General features: G+C 41.5%; 1 protein-coding gene across 1 annotated transcript in view; it reads right to left on the reverse strand.

Moving 5' to 3' along the window:
• The window catches only part of MAP3K20 (mitogen-activated protein kinase kinase kinase 20), a 199,224-nt gene that overhangs the window by 20,899 nt on the left and 151,780 nt on the right, over positions 1-26,545 (reverse strand). The window contains exons 13-16 of the mRNA XM_049773534.1: positions 24,334-24,364; positions 24,102-24,241; positions 18,668-18,730; positions 17,299-17,391 (exon numbers count right to left, since the gene is read on the reverse strand). Coding sequence (XP_049629491.1) covers positions 17,299-17,391; positions 18,668-18,730; positions 24,102-24,241; positions 24,334-24,364 — 327 coding nt within the window. The remainder of the gene's footprint in view (positions 1-17,298; positions 17,392-18,667; positions 18,731-24,101; positions 24,242-24,333; positions 24,365-26,545) is intronic.

Genomic DNA, 26,545 nt, shown 5'->3' on the forward strand with positions numbered 1-26,545 from the left:
GGTCATTCACAATGCCTTCATTGTACAGTTAAAGCAATTCAGGGCCAGAGTAATAGTTCAGCATTAAGGACATTTGCCTTGCACGTGGCTACCCTTGATTCAATCCCCCACAACAATAGCACCCCAGATGGTCCCTAAAATTCTGCCAAAAATGATCTTTGAATGCGATGAGGCGTAAGCCCTGAGCACACCTGGTGTGGCTCCCCCTAAAAAACAACAGCAACAACAACAAAATAATTTATAGAACCTTGAATGTGACTCAAATAGTAGAAGTTAGGCTTAGCATGTGGGGAACCCTGAGTCTGATCCTTGGTACTGCATGAAACCTGAACACTGAGCAGGGGAGGTGGCCCCTGAGCAACATTCAGTTGATATCACACTGTACCCTGAGCCAGCACAGCACTCCTGATCCCAGAACCATTGAATGCAGCTATAGAAATATCATAATCCCTGGGGCTGGGTCTAATTCAGCAGCACCTGCATTGTAAGAGGCTGTGACTTGCACCCTGTGCACACTGCCATTTGGAACTCTTGGGTGCAAAGTACAATATGCATTCTTCAATGAGGACAACCTGGTGTGTGAGGACACTAAGAATGATGTGGCGACATCCAGTGAGCATGCAACCAAGCATGTGGTCATTGGTTATCACTACCACTAAAAGGGAAAGGAATAAAAAGCAAAAGAATAAAATAGTAATTTCAATAAAGAAAAGACATGCTTTCAGAACTGCTCAATTTTAAAGTACCAGACAAATTATGGCATTGTCGCCCTCAGTAGATCATGAGTTGTCAATGTACATTTGTCATAACAAGAGAGATATATGCTTGATTCCCCGGGAACCCACCTTGTTGATGCTGGGGGGGGGGGGGCAAGTCATTGCTCCTAATCAATTGGTCACTGGGAAAGTTTCACAGCAAATGAGACAAATGAAATCACCAATATCATCATAAGAGACTTTCCTACATACATATGAGCCCCAAGGGGAATTTGCGGTATACAATTGTCATCTTTTCCGTTTCTTGGTAGAGAGGGGCACCAGGTGGTGAAAATGTGGGCTCAGATGTAAAAGCCATTAACTTTTTACCAAAGCGAGCCATTGATTTTTGTCTTGATGTGACAGAAATGCAGTTATTGATTTATGAATCGGAAACATACAAGAGTCCCTTTGGGTGTCAGGGAATAACTTTCTATCTCGACAGGCACAAATCAAAAGCAGACAAACACTGGAGACATAGAGCCCCTGAGGCAGCTTCAAAAGATTTCTTTTTCCAAAACCATTTCACCCCTGGCACAGCAGGATGACCCTGTTAGTCACTCATTTGGATTAAGGTGGTAAAGTCCTGTTAAAATGGAAACAATATAGAAAATGTTTGAATGGCACTTTAAACATTTTACTGGAGAATCAGTAGCTCGAGGCAATAGACTTCAAGTTCCGACTTATGTTTAAAGGCTTCTCAGGCTTTAGTCATCTCTAATTATATAATCTTTTGATGACAATGTTCTTTGTGGATATGTGTGTGTGTGTGTGTGTGTGTGTGTGGAGGGGGGTCGGGCCACACTGGTTGTGCTCAGGGTTTACAGCTGGCTCAGTGCTCAGGAATCAATCCTGGCAGAATTTGGGGAACCATAGGTAGTACTAGGCAAGTGCTTACAGGGCAAGTACTTGCTTAAAATCCCTGTACTATCTTTCTGACCCTGACAAGTGTTCTTTATCTACACATTGGTATTGTGTGAGGGTAGTTATAATCGTCATCCATTTTGATCACCAACACAGCTCCAAGTAGGTTCTTGGAGTTTAGCCAGTATATTGTCTGATAGAGCCAGAAGCTGTATCAGGCCATTCTCCTTGGTGGCATCTGTGGGGATAACTGGATAGCACCAGGTAACACTAATACTGGGAAAATAATCAGTGTGGAAAATAGAAAGTGTGGGACAGAGAGACAGCATAGTAGGTAATGCCCTAGCCTTACATGCAGTCAACCTGGGTCTGATCACCACCATATATGGTCCTTTAATGCCTGCCAGGAGTGATCCTTGAGTGCAGAGCCAGAGGTAAGCCCCCAGTCAAGTGTGATCCCTAAAACCAGAATAAATGCATAAATCAATAAATATTACTATCTCACTCATCAAAAATGGAAGAAGTTAAATGTTGAAGTTAAGCTTCAACAACACGATGGTTGGTTTTATGAAATAAATACCAGAGGAATAAGCTGTATCTTTTATGTTGGGTAGATTATGCAACAGCTATTCTTCCCTATCCTGCTGCAATGGCCCTTCTAGTGATTCCACTTGCACAGGGTAGAATGTCTATAGAATTCAGCTCCAGATATTAGAGGTCACTAGAGATACAATGACTGTGAAATGTGATGGAGTCCACTGCTATTCCATCTGCTGCCTGCATACCCCCTATCATTTACTCCCTACCCCCAGCCTTATCCTGTCTGAGAACACAAGCAACAAGCATAGAGGAAGGGGGTAGTGGCAGAGGTGCTGATAGCAGGAGAGAGAGCTCTGACTGAAACTCAGGTGTTCACTGCCACTAGCCCTCTGTCTTCTGAATCCTGGACTTTCCTTCTCCTTATGGATTAAACAAGGTAAGAAATACTGTTCTGAGCAGATCCATTTTCTAAAGTCAACAATCTATATTATCTTATTTAATTCTTTCAGATAGGATTCTGTGGCAAAGAATTAGATACTGAATATCCAGTCCCACATAGCCAAATTCCCTTCTGTTGTTGATTTTTTTTGGTGTCTGTTTTGTTTTGTATTGTTTGGGGCCATATCCAACAATGCTCAGGGCCTACTTGGGAGTTATTCTCAGAGGTTCTTAAAAGAATATGCAGTGCTTGAGATCAAACTTAGGCCTCCTTCATGCAAAACATATGCTCCAGCCCATTAAGCTCACTCTCTGGTTCACTGCCCTCTACTGTTGATACTATTAACAAATATTTAAGATATTTGGTAAAAGTGCATCTGAGGGTCAGAGGGATAGTACAGTGACTAGGATGCTTGCCTTGCATGTTGCTGACATGAATTTGATCCCCAACAGCCCATATAGTCCCCTGAGCACTACCGGGTATGGCCCAAAACAAAACCAACAACAAAAAAGTGCATCTGAACTATTTCATTGTGTATGATACTTTTTATTGACTGATCTGGTTAGAGTATGATATTCACTTTCTTTCAGTTCTGGTTTATGCTCCATAGTTAGGCAGATCCTGTACCTTTAACCCAAACGACCAGCTTTGATCTAGCTGCAAATCATGGGTACAGGTCCTGCATTCCACGGATCTTTCCCTTATACCTTGTTTGCATTTCTACTGTTCAAATTTGTGTCTTGATGCATGTTTCTAGGGAGTACCAGTTACCAATTAACAGAGAAAAGGCGCTGGCTTAGGAGCAGAGCTGGATGCTGAGAAGTTCTTTGTTAGGGATCTGAGTAGCGAAATAATCATTTAAATCTTTCTACTAGCTGGATTATCTATTTGTCTTTCAATGCAGATCGACAAGCTACATGTGGAATTTGTCGGAGAGAGGAGAATTTTTGCATTTTTGAAAGTGATGAGAAAAATGCAGTTCTGTTGGGTGCTCAGGATATGTGCCATTTGTCTGGATGGTTGATAAGATACCTGGATAATTTTAGGAGCAAGTGTGTGGTGAAAGGGGATGAGGAAGCAGTCTATTTGAACTACTTTCGCCTATGTGAAATATTTTTCTGAATTAAGATTACTTGCCAAGTAAAACAGAAACTCATATGTGAAGATAAAAATCCCTAACAACACTCAGTTAATGCTAAATTAAGTATCTCTTTGTGAGAAATAACTATTACATTATTTGAAACTGTTTAAAATTCTTTGGAATTCCAAGTTAGTACAAGAGATGCCAAACATAGACATTCCTTCTTCCTTTAATGAAGAAGAAGAAGAAGAAGAAGAAGAAGAAGAAGAAGAAGAAGAAGAAGAAGAAGAAGAAGAAGAAGAAGAAGAAGGAAAAGAAGACAAAGAAGGAGGAAATAAACAGAAAGAATCAGAATATTGTTACATTTCCAAGTAGAAAAAAGGATTAAAGGAGGTATACATCTTCAACTTAAAATATCGTTTTAAATTTTGGGCAATTCAAAGCAATAATCTCTTTCAATTTTTTCCAAATTTCATTGCCATTATGAATATTATAGCTAGATCTTTAAAAATCAAGGGCCATATTGTTCAGGACAATCATAGGAAAACAGTTCTCCAAATTAAGCTTATAGACTTTTTTTTTTTTTTTTTTTGGTTTTTGGGCCATACTCGGCAGTGCTCAGGAGTTATTCCTGGCTCTTCGTTCAGAAATAGCTCCTGGCAGGCTCAGGGGACCATATGAGATGCTGGGATTCAAACCGCCATCCTGTATGTAAGGCAAATGCCCTACCTCCATGCTATCTCTCCTGCCCCAAGCCTTATAGACTTTTAACAAGATACTTTACCTGAAGGTCACCAACAGTAACATTTTTTTAAAATTACTTTTGTAATTGTGGAATAATTTGCAAACACTGCACAGGTCAGGGTCAGTGAACTTTGAAAAATGTCTATTCAATGAAACTCAAATAAGCAAGATATTCCCATTATCCTAGAAAATTTCCTCATACTCTTTTTCAGTTCATTACACCCAACAATTAGAGGTGTCAACTGTTCTAATTTCTAGTTCTATCAATCAATTGTCTGCTCTAGAACGTGACAGATTTGGAAGGTTAGAGTACTCAATACATGTTTTCTTTTACTGGACATAGGATTTTTTTTTTGTGGGGGGGACTTTCAGCAGTATCCCTGTCTCCAAGGTTGTCTGGAAGGAATCATTCTCTAAGGAATTTGGGGACCATGAAGTGCCAGGATTGAATCTGAGGCTCTTGCAGGCAACACATGTACTCTAGATCTTTGTACCATTTTCCTACCTCCTAGGCATAATGTTTTTGAGACTTTTCTCTGGTATTAAATTTCACATTTTTTTTGGAACCAAGAACTGAACATACAACTTCACACATACAAGACAATGAGCTGTATCTGGTGCACTATACACATAGCTAGCCATCACTCTCATCTTATCCTATGATGACACTGTCCTAATTTTACAGATGAGCAGACCAAGGCTTGCATCCACTAAGATTTGTAGCACGCTCACTTAGCAGTAAAGGGGTCAGAATTTAAGCCCAGGGCATACCCAGGACAAATGCTTCGATTTTGTTTTAAATCCTCACCAGCACCTCACCATTTCCTTCCAAGAACAGAGAAGTCAAGACAGAAGAGAATGTTTAGGATTCTAGCCAGGACGCTCCATCTGCCTCGAAGAGACCCGCATTGAAATATTTTAAAATATAAAATACATAGGTTGGAATAAAGTTTTTAAAGATTCAAGAGGGGGAAAAGAGAAACAGTCTCATAGCAGGTGACTGTTGCGAAATGTTAAGAAGCAACTCAAGATGAAAAAGAAACATGATAGAAATGTTGATCATGCTGGTATTAAAAGTAGTAAGATGTTGATGATTTAGGTCTCCGATGGCTCCTTTCCATGCATTGCTATTATCTAACTCAGCTGCTGAAACCTGCTGTTTTAAAGGCAGGCGAGAGGAACATCCCGTGAGAGCACCTGGTTATTTATCATTATGTATAACCCTGTGCCACTCTATTTTATTATGCTACCTTTAAAAGGAAAGATAATGCAAGTATGGTTAATTTGCTTCTCTTCTTTATCTATACCATGTCATGACCCAGTGCGGCTTTGTCCCATGAGATTTGTTTTTTAACCCAAAAGAAATCCACAAGAAACTCTCCCTAAAAATTCCATTAATAACCTCTTTCAGTGCGTATAGGTTGCAGGGTCTGGAACTAAGAATGTTTTAATCTCTTCAGCAAAACAATGTCTCATAATGATGTACAGGACTATTGCTGTACTGATGAAGAATCATACATAATTCAGCACCTTTCACTTGGCACCACTGTGATGTCCTCATTAGCCGCGGCTCACACTGTCTGTCAGATGGTGTCCATGCGAACGCAGGCATTATATTGTCTTTGAGATGCGCAGCTGCTTCCATGGTACTGCCAGTATATAAAAACATGACGCCAGTTTGTTTTATTTAGTGCTAAACCTTCCAGTTTGTAAAAACAAGGCTGACACAGAGCCTGACATGAGGCAGTGAAAATAATTAGCTCTCATTTTCTCAGCCTCCTATTTCCTTCTCCCCGCTGTGTTCTCTTTCCACTAAACCACCACATGTCAGTCGAAATGGGAGGCAATTAGTGGGCTCATTTCAGTCCCCACAACTGTGCTGAAAAGAAAGTATTTATGATGGCACAATGAACAGCTGAAAGATTAAATAACATTTGCCTTTTGAAAAGAAAATGACTTCTAGCTAAATGGGCAATTTTTGATTATTCTCAAACAAGCTTAGAGTAGTTGGTTTTTAAAATACAAGAAAGGAAAATGAGTCATTTTTAGGTGAAAGAATCAAATAAAACTTGACACAGTAATGCAAATAACTGATGTTTTATTGCAAAATATGTAAATGCGTTATACCCCTAACAATGGTCAGTGTCAAAGGTCAGGGCAGATTGGTGCCAGCTAGACACCAGTGGAGATAAGGTTGTTTTTATTGCCTTTGGGGGTTGTTGTTTGAGTTACATAGGAAAAAGGGACTTTAGGATAATGTTAAAATACAGTGGAACAAATCATGTGTGACATGCTTTCATATGATGCATTACACACCAGATCACCTGAAATGGTGTAGATGTGAATAGATGAACATGTTTTAAAAAGAAGCTTTTAGAATTATTATTTTTTTAAAAATGAATTTGAAATTGGAAGATATGTGTAAAGAGAAAATAATAAGTCATGCTGAGGATTCTGGAATAATCAAGAATGTATTCTATCTTAGACTGAGTTTCCTGATTCTTAAAGAATGTGGTCGGGTTAACCTAAGTACTGTGGAAAATAATTTAATGCTGGGAAGTGAAGCTGCAAGTATTTTTCTTTTTTGGGGGTGGGGGTCACACTCGGCAGTACTCAGGGGTTCCTCCTGGCTCTATGCTCAGAAATTGCTCCTGGCAGGCTCAGGGGGCCATATGAGTAGCCAGGATTCGAACCACTGTCCTGCATGCAAGGCAAACACCCTGCCTCCATGCCATCTCTCTGGTCCCTTTTCTTTAGGATTCTCAAAAACAAAACAAAACAAAACAAAACAACTCTTCTACGTACTAGATTTTCCTTCTACCTCCCATATATCCCAGATAGAGCAATCAAATATAATTAGAAAAAAATACTGGTCAACTTAGTATTTATCTCGAGCTGTATTTGCAGTCCACATTCTAAAGATCAGTATTAAAACAGTTTTTCATTTCATCTTTTACTTTCTTTCTTTCTTTCTTTCTTTCTTTCTTTCTTTCTTTCTTTCTTTCTTTCTTTCTTTCTTTCTTTCTTTCTTTCTTTCTTTCTTTCTTTCTTTCTTTCTTTCTTTCTTTCTTTCTTTCTTTCTTTTTCTTTCTTTCTTTCTTTCTTTCTTTTTCTTTCTTTCTTTCTTTCTTTCTTTCTTTCTTTCTTTCTTTCTTTCTTTCTCGCTCTCTCTTCCTCCCTCCCTCCCTTCCTCCCTCCCTCTCTTCCTCCCTCCTTTCTTTCTTTCTTTCTTTCTTTCTTTCTTTCTTCTTTCTATCTTTCTTTTTTTCTTTCTTTCTCTTTCTTCTTTCTTTCCTCTTTCTTTCTTTTTCTTTCTTTCTTTCTTTCTTTCTTTGTTTGATTCTTTCATTCTATTTCTCTTTCTTTCTTTTTCTCTCTTTCTTTCTTTCTTCTTTTTCTCTTTCTTTCTCTTTCTTTCTTTCTTTCTTTCTCACTCTCTCTTCCTCCCTCCCTGTCTTCCTCCCTCCCTCTCTTCCTCCCTCCCTGTCTTCCTCCCTCCCTCCCTCCCTCTCTTCCTCCCTCCCTCCCTTCCTTCCTTCCTTCCTTCCTTCCTTCCTTCCTTCCTTCCTTCCTTCCTTCCTTCCTTCCTTCCTTCCTTCCTTCCTCCTTCCTTCCTTCCTTCCTTCCTTCCTTCCTTCCTTCCTTCTTTCCTTTCTTGTCACATCCAGCAGCGCTCAGGGATTACTCCTGGCCCTGTGCTCAGAAAGCACTCCTGGCAGACACGGGGGACCCATATGGGATGCCAGGATTCGAACCACCATCAGTCCTGGATCAACTGTATGCAAGGCAAAAACTCCTTACTGCTGTGGTAGCTCTCCGGCCCCATTATTCCATCAGTCCATCTTTTTCATTCATTTTATTCATGTCCCTTTAGCATTAGATTTCTCACAGAGCTAACTTTTGGTTCAGAAATATAAGTAACTATGAGTTATGAAGGTTTTCTCTTTGTAGAACTTAGTCTCATCCCCTGAGCCTGGAAAAGCTGCTTCTTGATTTTACTGCATCCAACATAATAGAGTCCCCCAAAATGACTGTCCTAAAATTATTAATAGATAGTCACAAATTAAGACTTTATGTATAGTATATGTAAAGTATACTTTATGTAAAGTATAGGGGTTTGAGCAGTAGTACAGAGGGCAGGCCACTTGCCTTGCATGCAGCCAACCTGAGTTTGATCCCTGGCATCTCATATGATTACCTTGAGCCCAGTCAGGAGAGATCCTTTAGCACAAAGTCAGGAGTAATTCCTAAGCACTTCCAGGTGCTCAGGACTCAAAACAATAATAAAAGAAAACCCCAAATTACATTACTATGAATGCTGATTTATAATATTACATAATTTCATGAGTATTTTGTCACTTTAAAAATGTTTCTCTGAGGACCATAGAATTGGCTCAATGGGCTGAGCATGTGCTTTATTTGTAGGATCCCCAGCACTACCTGGTCCCCCAAGCACTGCGGAGAATAATATTCCTAAACAAAGAGCCTGAAATAAGCCCTGAAGCACCTCTGGGTGTTGCCAATTATTTCTAAAGAGAAGGACAAGTTTTTCTGTTTCTAGATGTATATTCTTATATTTCCATAGATTTATTTGGGGGGAGGAGTGAGGGGATGCTGTAATGTATCCCACACATTGTATTGCAGTGACAGGGATCAAACTAGGAGTTCTCATGTGCAAATTCGGCTCTTGGTCCCTTTTCAAAACTGGTGATTCTTACAATAGGGTAAGTGTACTCATGAGCCAGTTCTGACAAGGAAGTCCAAGCCAATAATGACTTCACCTCTCCTTGAGTTAACTACAAACACTTTTTGTAGCTGGAAAGGAACCATATACCTGTAGTTTATAAAACCTATATTTCCTTGCTAAACATCAAAAGAAATCCATATTCTTGATTAGGAGGGTTGGTGGGGGGGGTTTGGAATGAATGTGTGTCATTCACAAGTGATAAGGTGTCATCATGAGGTTGACCTGGGTTCAATTCTGGCACCACATGTGGTTCTCTGAGCACCACCCAGTTTGAGTCAGGAGTAATTCGTGACTTACTGGCCTGATGTTGCCCAAAACAAAACAAAACCAAAGCCAACCAACCAAAATAAAGATGACTAAGAGTGAACATTAATGTGCCTGAGCTGGCTTTGATAAACTGACCATCCATATCTCTTCCCAACTGCAAGGTCAGTGAGTTCAGAATGGGAATTGGAAACTGACTGTGGTACTCACACAGACATCTGCCAACCCTGAGAATCAGGGCAGGGAGATTTCATTTATACACACAATTATTGATCCAATAGCAACTAAGAACTGAATGTCTCTACTGGTTCTATTCTCCTACAAGCAACTGACAGACCTGTTTGGCTTCAAGATCACTGCCTCTAGTATACATTTACTCTATAAATTATATAATTTCTGAACTACACTTATTTCTTTGTTCTCAGTTGAAACTTGCATTTTTAAAATAGAAACTGTCTCTGAAATTTTATATAATCAGATACAAACACAAGCACATATACATATTCCACACTATTAGTTGCTATCGGAGGTAAACTACCCTGATTCATTGTTATTTTTTTGAGCTATACCTGGGTATGCACAGGGGCTACTCAGTAGAGAGTTCTGAGATCCAGGAGGTTCTGGGGATTGAATTGTGGTTTCCTGTATGCAAAGCATGTGCTCCAGCCTTTAAGCACTCTCCCCAACCATCTACATTAGATTTTTAATAAGCACAAGATACATTAAAGTGAAGCTTTTAGCTGTTCTGATATTTTTAAAAGGTGTTAGCTTTTTACTTCCTCATAAAATCACTTTCTTTGTGCTGTTATTTTATTCATGTTTATCCATCCATTTATAAAAATTACACAATAGGGAGAAAAAAAGCCCTATTTGACATTTTTTTTGATATTTATAGTGTTCCAAGAAGGGGCCTGGAGATTCAATTAAGTTTATTAAATGCCACATTTCACAAGCAACATTAAAAAGACCTTGAAGCACATTACAAGTGGTTTTTGTAAAAAGCTGCATTTTTAACCTATGGATAAAACTATGGGAAAAGCAGAACTCTTGTCTAAATTTCTTGTGGTGGGAAGTAGAAACGGGGCAGGTGGTGACTCTTCCTGTGGGCTGGGGGAAGGGTGCAAAAGAACACAGGAAGAAGAGGAGGGACTGAAAAAACGGCTCTGAGGAGCCATTAGCTCTGCTCTCATCTCTTTAAAATATTCCCTCTTCTTTTTGTTTCTCTGGTTTGCTTGCCCTTCAGAATACCTCTCAAAAGGAAACGGGCCAGCTGGGCACCTGGGAGGAAGTTTTGTGGGTTCCAGGGCCCTGGGTATCAGAGTTCATCCATTGCCAACACTCTTCCTGGGGAGGCGAGTGGTCAACACACAGTCTAAGTGTGGCTGTCCAGCACTGATAGGAAAGCAGGGTGTCCTCTGTGACTTTTTTCTGGTGGTTACCACAATGGGAAACACGATGGTAAAAATAGGTGAGACAGATGGTTGCTAATTCCTGGCTCACACACCACTGGGTATTCCTGACTGGGGCGCTCCCCAGGAGATGGACTCATAGGCTGCCTGCTGCTGATTGTTTTAGGAAGAACGCAGGTGCCACAGATATATGTGAGAAGCTCAGGCAGGTCCTGAAACCCCTGCTCCTTTGGTGCCAAGAGAAAGTCTGTAGATTACATAAAACAAAGCCTTTCTACACAAAACAAAGATGGTGCTCATTTCTGGGGACTGGAATAACCCCGAATGTTAGTTTCTCATATATCTACAATGGGGACAAGGACCCTGAGGCAGTGTAATGGAAGTTAGGGGCATTGAGTCCTTAGAATATATCAACAAGGTGGGGCTTCTCATGTTCATCCTGAGATGGCACATGGATCATGTTCCCTGAACTAGTGGAGTGTAACAACTGCATGAACAACGAACTTGAAAAAGCAATGGCCAAAGCATCTGGGAAAGGCTAAAATCATCATCATCATCATCATCATCATCATCATCATCATCATCATCATCAATAACAGCATTATCATCAATATTAACATAAATATAATTATTCACAACAATATTTTAAGTCTATAGATGGGGAAACTATTTGTGCTAAGACCCAAGGGTTGCCAGTTCCATGGTCAAAATTTCAGACCTGTCTCTGCAGGCTCTTTTTTTTTCTCTTTTTTTGGTATTTGGTCCACACCTGGTGACACTCAGGAGTTTCTCTTGGCTATGCACTCAGAAATTGCACCTGGCTTGGAGGACAACATGGGATGCTGGGGTATTGAACCGTGGCCCGTCCTAGGTTAGCGCGTACAAGTCAAACACCCTACCGCTTGCGCCACCACTCCAGACCCTTTGCAGGCTCCTTAATGAATCACTAACTGTTTTCTAGGACTAGGTTAAGCTAAGGAAGAAAACTGTTCTCACTTATGATTACATTTCATCATCAATAAAGACTTTATCCTGATGATAATTTCTCTGCCAGGTTAGCTCAGAAAAGGGCATTTCCTGTGGGGCAATTCCTAAATTCTAAAAAGTCTAGAACCTGGGAGGGTGTTGTTATTGAACTGAGTCTGGCAGCATAGACTAAGATCATGGACAAGGTGTCATAAAGTGGCTCTTTATTTATTTATTTTTGGTCAGACTCAGCAGTGCTCAGGAAGATATATGTGGTGCTGGGTATTGAACTGAGCTTAGCTATGTACAAGGTAAGTGCCCTTCCCACTGTACTTTCTCTCTAGACCCTCAAAACCATTTTTAATCATGGTAATCAGAGTTTAAATAGTATATACGTTGATACTTTAGGGGTACCATGTTTACCAACTTCTCCTACATAGGTCCCTTCTTGTTTGCCCCCTCTCTTTTTCTTTCACACCCCCAGTAAGTTAGTAAGGTGGCTCTTGCTCTCACTAATCATCACTAGTTAAAACAACAAAGAGGTCTCATTTTACACTATAGAGACTGACACATATCACAAAGAATAAGAACAACCAATGCATACAGGAAGAAAGGGACACTCATTCACTGATAATGGGAATACCGTCTAGTCCAGCCTTTCTGGAAAACAATATGGATATTCTTCAAAAAACTGGAAATTGAGCTTCCATATGATCCAGCAATACTATCTTAGGGATTTATCCTAGGAACACAAAAACAGAATACTTCTTCTGTACTCCTAAGTTTATCTCAGCACTATTTACAATTGCCAGAATTTGGAAGCAGCCAGGTACCCCACAGCAGATTAGAGGCTACAGAAACTGTAGTATATTTACACAATGAAATATTATGCAGCTATTAGGGAAAAAAATGAAGTCATGGAATTTTCTTCTACATGAAAGGACATGGAGATTATTATGCCAAGTGAAGTGAGTCAGAGGGAGAGGGATCAACAAAATAATCTCACTCATTGTGGGATTTAAGAAAAATAAAAGACAGTAAGTAATAATATTCAGAGACAATAGAGATCAAAATCAGGAGGACCAGTCCATGGTAGGAAGCTTGCAGAGAATGCAGTTAGAGAAGGGCCAATGACAATGACAGTTGAAACTGATCACTCTGGTTGCTGAAAGGGGATAAAGTGCCATGCATGGTATCTCTTGATCAACAATAGTGTAAACCACAGTGTCAAACTAAAGAGAAAGAGAGTGAGAGGAAGGAAGTAAAATGCCTGCCCTAGAGGCAGGTAGGGAAGGGTGGGAAATGTTCACTTTCCTTTAAACCAAAGTGTCTAAAAAAAAGAGAGATAGACATAGAAAAAAATGTATGCCACAGAGACAGGAAGAGAAGAGGGAATCAAAGAGGATGAGAGGGGAAACTGGGGACATTCGTGGTGGGAAATGTGCACTGGTGAAGGTTGTTGTCCATTATATGACTGTAACTCAATCATAAAACCTTTATCTATGGAAAAATAACTATATTATGAACAACCTTGTAATCATGATTTTTAAATAAAAAAAAGCACTTTGGTGAGAAAAATACTCATGATGATCAGAAATAAGATGGCAGAAGCTGGTAGATTAGCATTGGACTAAGTTTTATTCTAGGCTTCCTTTGTGAGCACTTCCACATGGCTCCAATAATCCGGTCAAGTACCAGAGCTAGTATGTGTTGAGAACCAAAGGGGTAATGAAGATACATTTTCTGTTCTCTGCTGTCTTCCCATCTCACAAGCTTGCAGCCCATTTTCTCTTGTTATTTCCTGATCAGGAATGACAACGTGCCCTATAGATCACAGATCATGCAGGTGTGCCAGGGGGATCAACAAGATGGCATTTATGACCTAACGCAGGCTTTTTAGAAGAAGTACCAAGTATGGGCTTTAAGCATTATAATCAGGAAATTGTTACCTCAGGTCTGTAAATATCCTCGAGCCCCACTGCAAAGCATATCCCTTCCCCAAAAGGTGTGCTTGGTTGAACTTTCAGTCCCAGCGAAGTTGGAAAAGTTCTTTGACTTTTAACTCGTGAGATTTAATACTCTTTAGCTGACATTTCCATCTCATCCGTATAATAGCATCCACCCAACTGTCCACATTCGAATCCTCCACAGCTTCCTGCTTTGCTTATCCATTCTCTTCTGTCTCACTGGGCTCTGATGTCTGCTCCTCACCCCTTTTAAATCACTGTCTGTGCAGGGCATTTTTAGACCCAGCTTAGTTCTTGTCCCATAAACAATACTCCTCAGTGCTTCTGAGAGAACTTTCATTTATTTGCTAAACTTAAAATTTTCTTTGGGCCAGAGATAGTATAAGGATGAGCTGATGCCTTGCATGTGGCTACCACTAGCACTCCATATGGTCCCCTGAATCTTTCTAGGAATGATTCCTGAGCACAGAGTCAGGAATAAGTCCTAAGCACTGCTGGTTATGGCCCAGGGGAAAAAAATCCAAATAAAAAAATTGAAATATGTTTCTTTAATTTTTGTTTGTTTATTTGTTTTTTGGGTCACACCTAGCAATGCTCAGGGCTTACTCCTGGCTCTGCATTCAGAGATCACTCTGACTGGGCTCACTCCATATGCTCAGAGGACCATATGGGATGCCAGTGATTAAAGCCAGATCAGCTGCATGCAAGTCAAGAGCCCTACCCGCTATACTATGGCTCCAGTCCAGGGTTTCTTTTGCTTTATTTTATTCTCTTTTTCATTCATTTTTTTTTTGATGGAAAGACTTCCCAATGGGGAGGGGAGAGTGTAGATGTGCTTTGGGAAATATCCTAGTGATATTCTGCACCACTGCATGGGCTGACAGTTCTATGCTTAGGCCCAGCCTTCCAGTCTATAGATTCTAAATCTAATCTACATGGCCCACCAAGTACTACTAGGAAAGGTTTCTTCCCCTTCCCTCCCTCCCTCCCTCCCTCCCTCCCTCCCTCCCTCCCTCCCTCCCCTCCCTCCCTCCCTCCTTCTCTCCCTCCCTCCCTCCCTCCCTCCTCCTTCCCTCCCTCCCTCCCTCCCTCCCTCCCTCCCTCCCTCCCTCCCTCCCTCCCTCCCTTCCTTCCTTCCTTCCTTCCTTCCTTCCTTCCTTCCTTCCTTCCTTCCTTCCTTCCTTCCTTCCTTCCTTCCTTCCTTCCTTCCGTCTAATGTTGATCATGTCTATTTCATCCCATAAGTGATGGCTTCCTTGCAGGCCAGGACTGCACATTTTGGTGTATATTATAGCATCGGTCTTAGAGTTCAGAAGTGTGCTGAGCATACAGATGAAATTCAGATTATGAGATGATCATGGATCAGCAGATTATCAAAGGCTGTGATAACTGCATACCTGAAGAAAACCTACAACTTCAGAAGCCTGGAAAGGGAGAATGAAAACCAGACCATTGTGTAGTTTAAATAGCACTTGCAGCTTCTGATCTCTAACCAAAATATATATTTTTCAGTTTTCAAAACATTAAAAGTCATCTCTTTGTTACTTTCTTGATTGAGATGACTTTTGACAAGTATCTTCCAGGGAAATTCTCCCCTCTTAACACTGACAAGTCTTAATGAGATTTCAACACAGAGCACTTATAAATGAAGTGCCCTGGAGTTAAGGATACTGAAGAAGCACATTAAAATGTACATTTTTAACATCAGATGGACTTACGGGTGCTCAAAGTTAGAGACTGTAGGGGCAAAAATGTCCTTGCAGTTGCCAGAGAGAGAACTCTCCTGCTTCCCCCTCCTGTTTTGAGTCACATACAGAAGTGCTCAGGGCTAACTTCTAGCTTCTGTGCTCTTGCAGTGTTCATGGACTATATAGTATACCAGAGATGGAACCAGGTCACCTGCATGCCAAGAAATTACTTTATAAGCTATTATCTTTCTGGTGCCCCACTGCTCCCTCTTATATCTCTGCTTGTAAAAATAGGAATGAACAGCCACTGCCCAGTCAGAAAAAGAAGCACCTTCACTCATGTGCAAGAAACATGGAACTAGAGCAGTGTTCATTCCATCAAGTTCTGTGGCCAAAACAAGAGAAATAAAGATGTCCACTCAGCAAAGCACTCCTGTACCTGCAGTAGCACAGGTAAGCCCTGAGGACAGCCTAGAAAGATCATCTTTTGAAGACCCGTGTGAAGCTTCTTCCCAAGTGATTTCAAGTCCTTCCCAACACCTGGATATGGGTGAGTGTGGTATGATTAGCAAAGGGTGTCTGAGCCCACGAAGCTCTCACCAGCTCCACAGAGTGACTGGTTACCAGCTGTGCATTCATTACCACTGGAGAATGAGAAGGACAGATGGATGGTGTCATAGAGAAGAGTTTGGATCTATAGTTCCGAGGTAAACACTCAAATTTTAGTTCTGCTGCTCACTGATCAAGTAATTATTGGGCTTGTTTTTTGTTTTGAAACCCTTTAGACCCTCAGTTTCCTCCTTGTGAAATGGGTACAGAGAGTTGCACTTAGACCTCAGTTCTGTACACCCAAAACATAGGTGGTGAACAGAAGTCAGCATTACTATGAGCCATTTGTGGTCATCCCAAGTAATATAAACTGGGGCCGGAGCATTAGCTCAGTGGGTAGGGAGTTTGCCTTGCACAAGGCTGACCTGAGTTTGATCCCTGATATCCCATATGGTCTCCCTGTGCGATGCCAATAGTAATTCTTACTTAGCAGAGGTAAGAGTAACCCCTGAACACCATAGGAATTGGGCCCTCCAAAAAACACAAAGTAACACATACCTACTATGGTTCCAATTCATAGGCTACTTAATCAAAGCATTTGTCAGATACTAAAAACAACAACAACAACAACAACAAAAACCCAAAATGAAAGCTCAATGAAATGAGTATTGGCTAACTGGCTAAAGGTCCTGCCATCCTATTTAGAATGGCTTATTTGAGTTTCCACCTTGCTTACAGTTCCATTCATAATGTTGCTTATTGCAGTCATAAATGGATGCACTTAAAACACAATCATTGGGCTGAAGAGACCTAGTAGTACAGGCTTTACATGCAGGAGGCCTCTACTCCATCCCTGGCATTGTGTGATCTTCCAAACTTCTCTTTCTGAAAGCACTGAAAGTACTGACCCTGGAATAGTCCATGACCTGATGGTTGTGATCTTCAAACCAAGAATAAAAAGAAAGAAAAAAGAAATAGAACTCAAGAAGCTGTGATGACAAGTGAAAACCACTGGAGGCCTTCACACCCATCCCTGGCTATGCCTGGTGTTTCTTGCCTTCAGGTGTGGATGGGCTTCCAGAGGGAATTATCTGAACAAGAAAGCAAATGCCTTGAATTTGGCCTATGGGGCAGCTGGCAGCCTTTTAGCTGATGTCTGCCTTACAGAAATTTACTTAGACTCAAGTGACCTCCTGGTATGAGCTGGAATGAAACCATGGATTTTCAGGAAAGAAAAAAGAAAATTAGGTTAATATTTATCCAAAGAAATTAAAAGGTGATTTACCTGTGGGCCAGTTCCTGGTTTCAAGTGAAAACCAAAAACAAGTTCAAGGTTCACTACTTTTTCCTCATTTTCTTCAGGTTCACCAACCGAGTCCTAAAACAAAAAGACAAGCGTCATTAATATCTAGATTCCTTTTTGTTGACCTGTAGTCCAGGGACCTTTCCAGATGTCCTGGCAAAATTGTTCCTCCAATCATGGAGCTTCCAAAGTTTTTAACTACAGCACTGTGGACCAATGCTGGTCCTTAGGTATAAAAAGGCTGAAAACTAGTTTGAGCACTGTGGTTATTGATTGCTGGTCCCCTGACTGGTGCATGGACCCAATGGTGGTCTGCAAGTGTGAAAAGGATGAAATCACTATTCTAGATATGTTGGGATGGAGAGATAGTATTGGGGTAAGGCACCTGAATTGCATGGTCAACTATGGTTGGATGCCCTGCCTGTAACTTTGCTGGTCTCTGAGTCCCACTGGAAGTGATACATAGATACTGATTGTTTCTTGGTTCCTCAACACTTTTTATTTTTAATTCCCATTCTAAACTGATGTTTGAATTTTGATTATTTTGGATTAAGTCACAAATTACAATTACTGAAAACAAGAGAAATGGCATATTAAACTCTAAAGAACTTGGTTGAAAAGATGTATCTCATGCACTACAAACCCATAATCACTTTTACTATTTTTACAAAGCATCCTGTTCTGTGCAGCTTTATCCCAGAGAGCACCTGGACATACACTAGGAGCCTTCATCTACTGTGTCCCAATACTTGGGATATCACAGGCATTTTCCAAAGAGGGACAATGGTTTTCTTGGTGCTTAGAAGAAGGAGGCACCAAGTGAGCCCTGACAGCATTAGGGAGGGAGGAAACCAGGGTTATTTGTGAGTGAGAAGAGTTCTGATTATTCATTACAATCTGCTAATTCTACAACAAAGCACCTTTAGATTATATACAAGTGAGCGATGATTATACTAAGGTATTATCCAGGCAATAAACCTCCCACTTTCTTTGAGCACCCCTTAGAATGTGGGAATTCCCTCACTGATTTACCTGTTGGACAAAGGTCCCAAGGGTCGGATGGGAGGCCAGACGTGCCCACTGTCATGGCTGTATTCTAGCCCCAGCCACTGGAACAGCTCACAGGAAAGCACTTATCAGGAAAGCACTGTTGATACTGCAACTTAATGGGATCAAGGGGCTTCCGCTCAGGGTATGCCCTTGACTTCTCTCAAAGCGCCTTTTGTTGGGCAGAAATGATGAAATTTCACTTCAAACACTTGTTTCCGACCTTTGCAAATTTAGGTGTGGATGCAGCAGGTGTGGATGTCAATAAAAGTCACATATTTTCAAGAAGAAAAAAAAATCTTACCTTAATGAGTGGTGGGAAATGAAACAAGTTTAGGTAATCGTGGGTTAACTTCTCAATGGCTGACTGTAAAAAAAAAAAAAAAGGAAGGGGGAAATCACATGGTTTTATTAATGATCTGAAAGTGGTAAGAATATTACAAGCATTGTACACATACAAAGGTATTCTTTTTGCAGTTCATAAAATATCTTGGGGATGTTAACATTCAACATCTATTGAGAAGCAACGTCAATTGTTCAAAGCATTGTATAGGTATTTTGTAATTCTTTAATGGAATAGGGAGACATTTTAAATATGTTAAAGCTCAGACTAAACAATAAATAAAACCAATTCTTCAAACACCGGGGAAGTGGTGACAAGGTAATATTCTAGTGTCACCCTGAACAACTGTGGGAACAACAAAGAGTGTAGAGACTGCCACTAGGGCTGTATCTCACTCAAGGGTGGTTGCATTAGGAGAGCTTTTCTATAGGTATCTGTTCAAATCCACCCCACAAAGCACCAAGAAGCTGTAAGGGAAAGGACAAGTTAAATTACATGTTTTTAAAAACTTATCAGGTATAATCCACTTTTCTGTGAATGGAACAAACCCGGTAGAGGGTGCAAAATGCCAAAGTGGGAAAAATTAGATGCATTTAAAAAAAGTGAAATGAATGCTGCTGGCACTTGACAGTGTAATGAACACTTTCTGCACATTTAACCCTGCTCCCTTTAGGTGGCCCCTTTATGCCAGGGAAGAAGCACCGAGGTGAAGAAAAGGGGCCCAGACTGTCTCCAAGTGGCGACCATGTGGTGGAAGAAGTGGGAGGCCTGTGCTCATGTCCAGCTGGATGGCCCCTCAGTAGAGCTGAGAGACCCCTCTGAAAAGGTGGACATCAAAGATTGTGACTCCCTTGAAGAAAAAGCAGAGAATGGAGGACACATTTTCAAGCCTGTGTGCTATGTGTGAATGTGTGTGTATATGTGTGCATGAGCTTATGTATATGAACATATGTATAAATGTGTAATATGTGCATGAGTGTGTAATACTTCTGATCACTAGCACAGATACTTGCAGGTATGATGCTGGTGGGACTTCACCTGCTATTCAGCCCTTTGAGGCTCCGCTTGAAGCATTATTTATTTTCATGTCTCTAAGAGTGTTTTCTGAGTCCTTCCCTTGCCAGAGCAAGCATTCATGGCCTTTGTTTCATGACCCTGTGTCTCTCCTTCTCTTATTAGTTTGTTTGTCAGAAGAACCCACAGCATATGGGTAGGGTGGGGGAGGTTGTTTCTCCTAGGCAGCCACATGGGTACTGCTCAGGCTTGTTTCTGAGAACTGCGTTAATGAGCACATGAGACACATCTAGGGGTTGGTCCCAGCTTGCTGTAGGGGTTAATAGATTTCAATATATCTGCAGACAGGCACCTCTGGTCCATACTACCAAATCCAACATCTCCTCACTCTGGATAATTCCAGATTCTCTCTTAAATACATATTCTTTTCTTCTCCCCTTACATCTAAATAAATTTCTTTCAATAAAAATTATTTTGCATCATTAAGGAAAAAAATGAATCCTACTGTTCTATTGGGCAGAGCTATGTGCTGTGCATCAAAGTTGTATTTCTATTTTTGTGGGGAGAGGGTTGGGGTTGGCCCACATCTGGCAGTTATCAAGGCTCTGTGTAAAGTGGAACATAAGTGGTAGCAGGGATTGCAATGGGCTGTTACATGCAAAGCAAGTGTCTTAATGCCTGCACTATCCTCCAGCCAAGAACTGCTCTCCCTGTTCCCCACTTTTATCTATTTCATTAGTTTCCTTTGTTCTATCTTTCTCACTTGACTCCTTACGATCTTGGTTTAGAATGTTCCTTTCCTGTGCCTCTCTTCATTCCAAAGTCTGGTTTTGCTCTAAATTTAAATCCAGGGCTACTGTTCTATGACACGTTTGTCCAAAGCGCCTGCTACCACCCCTCCCAAGCAGAGGTAATGAAGAGCTCCTTTTCACCATGCTGCCAACACTTTGGATCAAGAGAAACTGTGGAGACAGGTCTCAGCTGTTCTCTGGGACATGCATTCCCAAAGGGCAGGATTCTTTTCTGCATTTCCACAGGTCTAGTCTTGCAGTGGGGAGGCTCTCAATTTGTTCCATTGTGTTAGTGGAGCATAAGTCAATACATTTGGCTGCTGCTTGTTGCAGTGATTCACAACCAGCATGAAGGGGCACTTTGTCCTAGGCCAACTCTGGAACCACTTCAGTGGCTATGACTTTGAGGAGCTCTCACAGGTTGCTGCCCTTTCCTCTTGACTGCGCTGTAAGGGAGGTGGGATTTTTACCAAAGACAGCAGAAAGGAAAGAGGAGGTGGGAGTATATTGATTGGCACCTGCCAATGAAGAAAATAATCGACCAGATTTCTCTCTTGGAACCTGCAACTTGTCTGTGCTAGAGAAAACAATTTCTCCTACTATAATCCATCCAGCAAATCATTTTGGAACAGATTGATAACTAGAAGGTGAGTTCTTGGGCAGTTCTTGAGATGAAATTTACACATTTCAAATGAGACTTCCTAGAGGACTTCTGAGAGACAGAAGAATGAAGGCATACTATTAATTTTAGTCATTTTTTTGTTTGTGGACCATACCAAGCAGTGCTCAGGGCTTATTCTTGCTTTGTTCTCAGAGATCACTCTGATGGTACTTGGAGGAACTTATGTGGTTTCAGAGACAACTGGAACTGGTTGCTTGCTCTACTACCCTCTAGTCTCAGAACATAATTTTTGTCTTGGAAATGGTCTCTGGTGGAGGAAGGCAATGCAATTCTCCAGGGCCCCCAAGAGTGATATCACAGAATGGTATTGGATTTTTTGAGGGGTATTCTGGTGGGAATTTCTGTTGAATGTCCAGTTGCCCTCTGAAGAAAAGGGGGGAAGCAGATGGCATGTTGGTAAACCTTAGTAAAGATGTAAGCTTGGAAAGAAGCTGCCCTTTTCCTTTTTAATTCTTGTTTTCTTCTTTCTAACCTTTGCAGATCCCTCCATATACCCACATTGGTATGGAGGAGGTTTGGCAGCCAAACTTGAGTTTATCCTGGGATCTCTCTGGAAACACACCAGCTTAATAACAATGCCTGCACAGATGCCAGCAATTCTTATTTAGTTTTAGTAACTAAAACAAACAAAAAGTCCAGGTCTCGTTGCCAAATTCTAACACTGCCAAAAAAAAAAAAAAAAAAACAAGTTTAGCTCTTAATCTATTGAAAACTGAAGTTTTAGGAAAAGGCTCCTTTTTCTGGAAAATTAGGTATAAGAATACACACGTGGTGGTTTCTGTTCCAGATTAAAATTATGGAACTGGGGACCAGGGAGAGCTACGAAGGATGGAGCCTGTGCCTGGCACCCAGGACCCTCATGTAATCTCCAGCATCTGATGGCCCAAGGTATCCAGATGTGATGATGGCCATCACCAGATGGCCCCAGTGTCACTAGCACTGCTGAAGAGTAATGCATATATCCTAAAAAAATAGAAAAAGAGAGAAAGAAAAGATAAAGAAAGAGAGAAACTGAGAACAGGAAAAAGTAGAGAAAGAGATAAAGTGTGGAGAGCAAAAAAATAAGGAAAGTAAAGAGATGAAAAAAGGAAGGAAAAGAAAAAATGAAGGAAAGAAGGAAAGGAAAAAGGTGAGGAAGGAAGAGAAAAAGGAGGGGAGGAAGGAAGTGAAGGAAGAAGGGAGGGAGGGAGAGAGGGAGGGAAGGAGGAAAGGAAGGAGAGAGGGAGTGTGGGAGCAAGGGAAAACATCGCCAGAACTTTCCATGCTACACTAGTTTTAGTTAATTAAACTTGCATCTTGACAGTTTAGTGCCCTGAGTTGTTAGCCCTCTAGAGTCCCTGGGCTGATTTCTTAGGTACCACACCAGCTTACTTGTGTTCTAATACCAAGTCCTGTTCTTTCTCCTTCCTTCCTTCCTTCCTTCCTTCCTTCCTTCCTTCCTTCCTTCCTTCCTTCCTTCCTTCCTTCCTTCCTTCCTTCCTTCCTTCCTTCCTTCCTTCCTTCCTCCCTTCCTTCCTTCCTCCCTTCCTTCCTTCCTTCCTCCCTTCTTTCCTTCCTCTCTCCCTCCCTTCCTTCCTTCCTCCCTCCCTCCTTCCCTCCCTCAACTTCCCTCTCCCCTCCCTCATCCTCCCTCCCTCCCTCCCCTCCTTCCCTCCCTCCCTCTCCTTCCTTCCTTCCTTCCTTCCTTCCTTCCTTCCTTCCTTCCTTCCTCCCTCCCTTATTTTCTACCTCCCTCTCCCCTCCCTCATCCTCCCTCCCTCCCCTCCCTCCTTCCTTCCTTCCTTCCCTCGTTCCTTCCGTCCGTCCGTCCTTCCTTCCCTCCTTCCTTCCTGCCGGCCGGCCTTCCTTCCCTCCGTCCTTCCTTCCGTCCTTTCCTTTCCTTCCTTCCTTCCTTCCTTCCTTCCTTCCTTCCTTCCTTCCTTCCTTCCTCCCTCCCTCCCTCTTTCTTTCTTCTTTCTTTCTTTCTTTCTTTCTTTCTTTCTTTCTTTCTTTCTTTCTTTCTTTCTTTCTTTCTTTCTTTCTTCTTTCTTCTTTCTTTCTTTTCTTTCTTTTTTCTTTCTTTCTTCTTTTCTTTCTTTCTTTTTCTTTCTTTCTTTCTTTCTTTCTTTCTTCCTTCCTCCCTCCCTCCCTCCCTCCCTCCCTCCCTCCCTCCCTCCCTCCCTCCCTCCCTCTTTCTTTTTTTTTTTTCTTTCTTTCTTTCTTTCTTCTTCTTTCTTTCTTTTTCTTTCTTTCTTTCTTTTCTTTCTTTCTTTCTCTTTCTTTCTTTCTTTCTTTCTTCTTTCTTTCTTTTTCTTTTCTTTCTTCTTTCTTTCTTTCTTTTTCTTTCTTTCTTTTTTCTTTCCTTTCTTTCTTTCTTTTGTCTTTCTGTCTTTCTTTCTTTCTTTTTCTTTCTTTCTTTCTTTCTCTTTCTATATTTCAGCCATACCTTTTCGGTAGACCATATGAGATGCTGGAGATCAAACCTGGGTCAGCACATGCAAGGCAAATACCCTACCTAATGTACTATTGCTCCGGCCCCCACACCCCTTCTTTAAAATTTCTATTTATTATAGTTTAGAAGGATGCAATTGTGTTTCCATTTAAGTAGTTAATATATAAAATCACTCTGCTCCCACTGTGCCTCTAAGGGCTCTCTTTGTACCATCACTGCCTCCCTGCTGCTTCAAGGACCAAAGACTACAATAGAATGTCTCAGGGTGGAAACTCCCTTGGACCAACCATTTGTTGCTGTAATATGAGAGTAGTGGTTCCTTGGTGAAGGAGGGGAACAGAAGGGAATTACTGACTAGTAGGAAAAAAACTATTTTAACCCATTTTCTCTTCTTAGTCCTGGACACCACGCATGATTCTCCTGCTATCTAAGAGGCACCCATTGAGGAGAGTTGGCAGTGCCCCCTTTTTGAGATACCTTTAAATGGATGATATGTCCCTTGGAGATAATGCCCATGTCTTTCATGTCTTCTTCATCCAGAAGAAGCAGGCGCTTTCCAGTAATGTTGTTTTCCTTAAACAAGCTAGCATAGACACTCATCTCTGCTGAAGAATCGCCTGAAGTGATTAGAGGCAGACTCCCATTAGACTCCATCATGGCCAGAGCAAAGGTAGCTCCCGGAAATAAAAAAGTAACTTATTCCACTTGCCTTTTCTGACGAGCTGCTGAACCCAAAAGTACTGTGAAAGAGAAGACAAAGTTTTGAAGATTCATTCACGGTCAGAGCTGGACTTCACAACAGATCACATAATTTTTAACAGATTAAAATCTCTTCAGCTTTCGGTTCAACTAGAGGTGAAATGCAGGCTCTTTCTTCGAAGGTTTTTGAGCTGTTAGCTCTTACATTGGAAATGCTATTTTTGCCAGTGGTCTAGGACAACTGCAATACTTTCCTTTTTGGGGGGATTATTAAAAATCCATTTGAGAAGATTCTGCCTGACAATCTCTTTAGGTGCTTGTGTCCCCACTTTATTGAAAGACACATCAGGAACTATACAAATAACAGGAGCCAGATGGCCATGGACAGAGAAATGGGGAGAATGTGCTTCTAATCTAGACTAGAACTCGAAGTAGCTGCGTGGCCTTGGAGCTTCCTGAACAGAATGAGGCTGAACCCATAGAGTCTTTGTCCAGATAGCTCACGTGGCACCTGATTATTGGTAATCTGCCACATTACCTGGGTGAAGGGAGAGACATAAGAGGCCAGAGACAGTCTTGTCAATTCTCTGGGGAAGCCCTGGACCCCACATTTATTTAAATGGATGGAATACTACTCACCCTCAAAGCAAAGATGAAAAATAGATGTCACACAGTGCTTTGAAGAAGTTTCCTCTCAAATGAGAGGGGTCAACATTGCAGCAGAGATAAAGGGATTCTATGCAGGCCTGTGAATAAAGTCACTGCTAAGCCCTCTTTCCTTATGAAGTGGGACTGGCAGGAAATCTAGAATCACCAGGGTGCAGTGAATGGAAAGGAGTAGAGACAACTGGTGCCAAGTCTCTTCTCCCTGTAGAAGTCAAGGAGATGAGCTCATGCCGAGAGCAGCTTCCTCCTGCAGAGTACAAAGGGTGGAGGGACCAGGCCAATCTGGAGGCTGGGCTGAGCTTGGAGAAGGGTTTCTAGTAGTAGGTTTGCATCTTGCAGCTAGTGCTTGGGGCAGGAGCCTGCTAAGGCTTATAGTCCAGCTTTTCCCTTTTCATTAATTGTCCCCTTCAGCTTCTAAAATGAACCTGGACAGATAGGAAGTCCCCCCACCCCCCAAGGTTTGTGAGTACAGATTATGAGGCCTGTAATTAAGAAAACCAGGACAGGGAAGATCCTGAAACAGGCCAGAGGGGACATAAGATCTGAACCTGGCACCTCTGAACAAGCCTGAGGCAGAGAGAACACCTGTTCCTTAGGCCCTAGCCTAGCACTGCCTTTGCCAGCAATTTCTCACTATGATTGAAGCATCTTCCTGGTCTTTCAGGAAAATGGAAGATCATCTGTTTAAAATTTAAAGAATGTTCAGTTGGTATCATGGGCCAACCCTGGAGTTTTAATCTTTAGTATCTATGCCTTGTATCTGGAATACCTTCCAGAACAAACAGGAGGTAGAATTCTCTTGTAGGATTTGAAGAGATACTCACTTTATTTTTGAAACTTCTTTTGTCTTTGTTTTGGGCCACAACTGGCAGCACACAAGGGTTACTTCTGGCTCTGCACTCAGGAATCAATCCTGGCAGCCTCAGGAGACCATATAGGATGCTGGGGATTGAACTTGGGTCAACTGTGCTCAAGGCCAGTGTTCTATTCTCTATACTATCACTCAGGCCTGGAACCTTTTTTAATCATTAACGCTTTAAAACTAGAATAATATAAAACTTATCAATCTCACATATGCAGGATTTTTCTAAAACTCACAGCCCTATAGCTGAATTTATTTTATTGTTTTTTTTTTTTGAGGGGTAGGCCATATTTTGCAGGGCTCAGGGTCTACTCCTGGTTCTGCCCCCCCCCCCCCAGCAGTGCTCTGAGGACCATGTGGTGGCAAGGATTGAAATAGGGCTGGTTGAAGCATGGTTGAAGCTGGTTGAAGCACCTTATTCCCAGCACTCTTTCTAGTTTTCTAGCTACCTCTTAAATCATTGGTCCTCAAACTTTTTAAAACAGGGGGCCAGTTCACTGTCCCACAGACCGCTGGAGTGCCAGACTATAGTAAAAACAAAAACTATGAACAACTTCCTATGCACACTGAATATCTTTTTTTATTTGTTTGTTTTTTGTTTTTGGGCCACACCCGGTGGCGCTCAGGGGTTACTCCTGGCTATCTGCTCAGAAATAGCTCCTGGCAAGGCACGGAGACCATATGGGATGCTGGG

Source organism: Suncus etruscus, chromosome 5, assembly GCF_024139225.1.
Source record: "Suncus etruscus isolate mSunEtr1 chromosome 5, mSunEtr1.pri.cur, whole genome shotgun sequence".
In the NCBI taxonomy this organism is placed as follows: domain Eukaryota; kingdom Metazoa; phylum Chordata; class Mammalia; order Eulipotyphla; family Soricidae; genus Suncus; species Suncus etruscus.